At 40.9% G+C, this 5,478-nt stretch overlaps 1 protein-coding gene across 1 annotated transcript; it reads right to left on the minus strand.

Annotated features, from left to right (window-relative positions):
- Positions 1–4,048: 4,048 nt before the first annotated feature.
- Positions 4,049–5,002, minus strand: LOC119535757 (olfactory receptor 6Q1). Its single transcript, XM_037838073.1, has one exon. The coding sequence runs from the start codon at positions 5,000–5,002 to the stop codon at positions 4,049–4,051; it is 954 nt and encodes a 317-aa protein (XP_037694001.1).
- Between the last annotated feature and the right edge of the window lie 476 nt (positions 5,003–5,478).

The raw sequence follows: 5,478 nt of genomic DNA on the forward strand, positions 1-5,478 counted from the left end.
GAAAAACAGAAGTGAACCGAGGGGAATGCCACCTTCTCACGAAGCCTTCCTTGAGCTCCCCACCAAGGGGACTTTCTTTCCCCATCACACTGATTTGGACCCACCTAGTCCCAATAGCTGCTTCTATTTTGTGTATCAGTCTATCAGGGGAGATGAGACATGTTTGCAAATAATATGATCCTTGAGGACAGCATCTAATTCAATTCATCCTGTGACCCCTCAGCACCAGCCAGTCAATGCTTTGAGAAGACAGAATATTTGTGTGATGAATGGGTAAATCAATTTACCCAAATCATCAATGGAAGAAGCTTCAAGGAGAAGCAACAAGGTGGAGTGGTTGAGTGGAGTCAGATAACCCTGGTCCAATTCTCCTGGCTTCTCCATGTTGTAGCTAAATGAACTTGGGCAAGTTATTTAACCTTCCTGAGCATCAGTTTCCTCTAATGTAAAATGAAACTAAGCCTTCCTCTCTGGGTTGTTGTGATGATTAAATAAGAAAATGTGTGTAAACACATCAAACACTCAAAAGGTAGATATTTAAGCTCATCCAGTCCACCATCTCCTTTTATAGATAAGAGAATGTATGCCAAGAATGGGGACGATTTTACCCAGGGCATCGTTGTGCAGAGGGTAAGACTCAGATAAACAAGGTTGCTCTGCCATTTACTTAGCTGTTTGACCTGGGACAGGTTACTTCGCATCTCTGTATCTCAGTTTCCTCATCTGTAAAAGGAGGATAATAACCAAACCGACTTTGCGGGGTTATCAATAAATGAATTAGTATTTATAAAGCATTTAGAATAGCACCCGGCACCTAGGAAAGGCTAAATAAGTGTTTGTTAAATAATTCAATAAAATTATACCTAGTGGCAAAACTGGGATCTCCTGATTTATTGCTGAATAAGTGAAACATTTATGAGACCTTTGCTCCAAGTTAGGCTACGGAGAGGGAACTTCCAACAGGCTAAGGCATAGTCTTTCCAAAGAGCTTGTGGTCTAACCTTTCCAACCTACCCTGATTGGAGCAGACTAAATATATCCGTGGTAAAACTGTTTCATAAGAAGTAAATGGCCTGTACCCACTCTGGCTAGCTGCTTTCCTTCGAGTAGTTGAGGACTAGTGACTGTCACAGACCCAGTGGAGTGGCCACCAGAGCAAAGTCTGCCCTAAATGCAGCCCCACCACTTCCATGAGACTGTGAGGATGCTAATGGAGCCATGAAATATTGGGCATCAATTAATTAAAAGATAATGCTCCTGGCCTACTCCTTGGAAAGGGATGGCACACATTCTGGTGTTACACAACATGTCTCATTTTAAGTTCCTGACCAAAGGAGCTTAAAATGTGCCTACCTTGCCAAGTCTCGCCAAGAATATTATTTAGACCAATGAAAATCAAAATACCAAAGAAAAACAATGATATTGACAAAAAGAAGACTCAATTTAGAGAAACAGAGAGCTGTGGCATCCTGCAGCCTAAGTCAACATTTGGACAAACATACTGAGTTGAGAAATCAACTGCTAAAAATGTGGCATGTGAAATATGAAAAGCAAGAGACTAACAAAGACTAAAAACCCTGAAAACAGAAGTGTGAATCCCAGCACAGGTACAAGAGATAAGAACAACGTGGAGCCACAGAAGAGGGTCCAAATGGGCCCTCATTCCTTAGTGAACTAGACCCATATCAAAGGCTTTGATAATGGTTATATATAATGGTAGACTTCAGAGTATAGATCCAGTCATTCTCACGGTCCCAAGTCAAAGAATCTGCTCTAGAATGGTTAGCAGATAACCCCTAACTAACAACTAAGTCAAGATCCTGTTACCCAGAGTGGACAAAATGAGACAAGCAGCACTCCTTACAGAACTCTGCCTTAATAAGTCTTGTTTATATCTGGAATGCTTCCTGTGACACTCACTGGGTATCAGTGAAGTAGTGTCTACATTAGATTAACACTTCCCATGACTTGCTTCACTCTGTATAAGATATCCCCATAAAAAAGTAATTGTACTAACCAAAATTCACTACTTACAAAATTATGCATTTTCCCTGACATGATTTCATAGCTTATCTTCATTGCTGATTGATCTGCTCTTAGTCATGGCTTTAAACACTTTGGTTGTCAATATCTACATATACCCTGCACCCCATCAGCACCCCAGATTTTTAACGGTGTGATTATTTTAATTTTGTAATACAAAAAAATCACACATAAATATGGTGGAGGGGAGTTCAGTTTAATTTCTTATACCATGTTTTATTAAAGCAGGAGTCATAGTCATGTGTATAGGATTCTTTCTAAGAGTATACTGCAGAGTTTTTATCATTTTATTTAATTTATCTCAAAAACATACATTTGTCCTTCAAGACACTTAAAATAATAAGGTTTACTGACACTTTCCATGGAGTTGTTCTCAATATCCAGAAAACACTCTCTGTATTAGAATTAAATTCTTCCTGCTACCATAAATGAGACCTGTATAACCCACCATGTTTCTCTTTCTTTCTCATCTGCCAGAAACCTGAAAACCAGATTCATTTTGGGTTCAAGTTTCCTCAGGTCAGACATCTGAAAGTATCTACTTCTACTTTGTTCAGATGGCTACTTATATTTGATCCTGAAAGGTTCTCACCTTTGCACTGTTTTTGCATCTTGTAGTCATCCAAAAGAACCTAAAGCACCTTACTGATATAATTCTCTATAAATGAAATGCTTCTCAAAATGTGTGCTTGTGTCTTTTCCATTAACTGTGAAAAATGCAACAGCTAAGATACTGGTAGGGGTGGGAGGCCGTGAAACTGTGATAAGGAGGGGCATCATAATGTAAACTGCTCATTTATTGGCCAATTGAGAAACGGCATCAAAGAAAATCTGTCCTTCCCCCTACCCAATCCCAAGTCAGCATTTTCCTCTTCTGTACACTGTATTTTATAGAATCCACAGTCAAATGATGACTATAAATGTCCTGGAGAATGTAACTCTATACGTGTTGAGAACTACTTAAATTATAATAGTCTTTTAAAACTTTATATTGAGTGAGCTCTCTTGCAATAAAGATCTTCTTAAATCAATTTTCAAAATACCATTTGATATGGGAGGAGGGTCATTCTATATTTCATATAAGTGAATGTAGATACAAAGAAGATAAATGTGTGGGCTACATGGAAAATCAGCTCTGAATATGGGGTCTTATTCTGTAGTGGAAACCGCTGGCTGTCCACAAAAATTTGTCCTCCCTTTTTCCATAATCATCAGATTGCGGCTGGGCATCTGACTGCCTAGCTAGGAAATATTTTTATCACCCTTGCAATCTGATGTGACCTTATGACTAAGTTCTCACCAATAGAGATGAATGGAAATGATGATTGCTACATCTATCTCCATCCTTCTTGCCCAATGGGATCTGGAAATGGTTGCAGTCCTGTATTGGCCATACAAATTATAAGAAGGACCTAGATTAAGTGTTGGCAAACTTTTTCTGTAAAGGAAAATTGTCAATATTTTAGGCTTTTTGGGTCACACGGTCTCTGATGCAACTACTCAACTCTGCCACTGTAGCACAAAAGCAGTCAGAGACAATACATATGGGTATGAATCTGTTCTCATGTTATAATAAAACTTGTTTTATAGGCACTGAAATTTGAATTTTACCATTGTTATGTGTCATGAAATGTTCTTTTTTTAATTTGTTTTCAACCATTTAAAAATGTAAAAACCATCCTTAGCTCACAGGCCATTAAAAAACAAGTGGTGAGCCAGATTTGTCCCATGAACCTTCAATTGCCAACTTCTACCTTAAGAGTTGATAACCACACAAGATGGAAGGAACTTGGATTCTTGAGCACCTGGTGAGCAAAGCCACCCACCAACCTGGCATACTCACCTTGGACTATGGCAAGAAAGAGAAAAATCTTCATTCTTTAAGCTATATTATAGTTAAGTTCTCTTGTTATAGCAGCTTAGCATTTTACTTTAACTAAGTCCAATGCTCCATTCCATAGTACTCACTTCCAGTGCTAAGAAACTGGTTTCCCCACCTGCCTCCTCACTGCCCCTTCCAAGACTTGAGGGTAAAGGCTCTGCCCAGGGCTCCCTTCACCTCCTTGTTCCGAAGACTGTAAATGAGAGGGTTGAACATTGGCGTGACGATGGAGTAGAAGACAGATATCACCTTGTTGAAGTTCATGGAGGAGGCCATCTTGGTCCGGACATACATAAAGAAGAGAGTGCCATAGAAGAGGCTCACGACAATCAGGTGAGCTGCACAGGTGGAGAAAGCCTTCCGGCGCTCAGCAGCTGAGCGGATATGCAGTAGTGTCCAGACAATGTTGCCATAGGACACAGTAATTACTGAAAAGGAGGCCAGAAGCACAGCCAAAGAGACCAGGAAGTCCGTAGTCTCCTTCAGGGTGACATCTGAGCAAGACAGGGCTAGCAGAGGTGAGGCATCACAGAAGAAGTGGTCGATGACATTGGGGCCACAAAATTTCAGCTGGGACATGAGGTAGATGGGGAAAATGGGTGTAAGGAAGCCCACCAGCCAACAAGCAGCTGCCAGATGGATACATGTTCCCCAGGACACCAAGGCCCCATAGCGGAGAGGCATACAAATGGCCACATAGCGGTCATAGGCCATGGCAGCCAGTAAGAAACACTCAGTTGCCCCAAGGAAGGTGAAGATGAAGAGCTGGGACAAGCAGCCAGCATAGGAGATGTTCTTTCCCCCATCCACCCCAATAAAACCAGTTAACATCTTGGGCACTGTGACCGAGGTATACGAGATTTCCAGGCAGGACAAATGGGTCAGGAAGAAGTACATGGGCCTCCATAGCTGGTGGTCCAAACTTACCACCAAGATAATAGCCAAATTCTCCACCACGGTGAACAGGTACATGGTGAGGAAGAGTGTGAAGAAGAGAAAGTGAGCTTCATGCACCCCAGCAAAGCCCACCATTACAAACTCTGTTACCTGGGTCCAGTTTTGGGTATATGGCTGCATATGTAGGGGCAAGAGGGCAGTACACTCATATCCTTGTAAATAATGAAAGCTCAAAGAGAACTTGTGAGGAGGTTGGAATGAAATACCTTTCACTTCAGATGAGGAAAGTCAAGTCAAAATGCTGTCTCTACAATCAAATTTGTAGTCTGTAAGGGACTTGGGCAAATGGACAATTTCAATACAAAATGAAAAGTACTGGATAGGAATAAGGTGGGATATTATACTAGAAAACAGCAGGGATGCTAAGCCAGTCTTAGGGAATCAGAGGAATCTTTCTGGAGGAAGGGCTGTCTAAGCTGGAACCTGAAAAACAAGTATAAGTTAGTGAGATAAAAGGTTTAAAACAGGGAGGAAATAGCAAGTATAAAATCCCAGACACCTGAGAGAACTTTGTGATTTTGGAGAACTTTAAGCAGAAACAGTTTACAATAGAGGTTAAGATCTTGGCTTCCTAATCAAGCACACCTGGATTCAAA

Source organism: Choloepus didactylus, chromosome 6, assembly GCF_015220235.1.
Source record: "Choloepus didactylus isolate mChoDid1 chromosome 6, mChoDid1.pri, whole genome shotgun sequence".
NCBI lineage: Eukaryota > Metazoa > Chordata > Mammalia > Pilosa > Megalonychidae > Choloepus > Choloepus didactylus.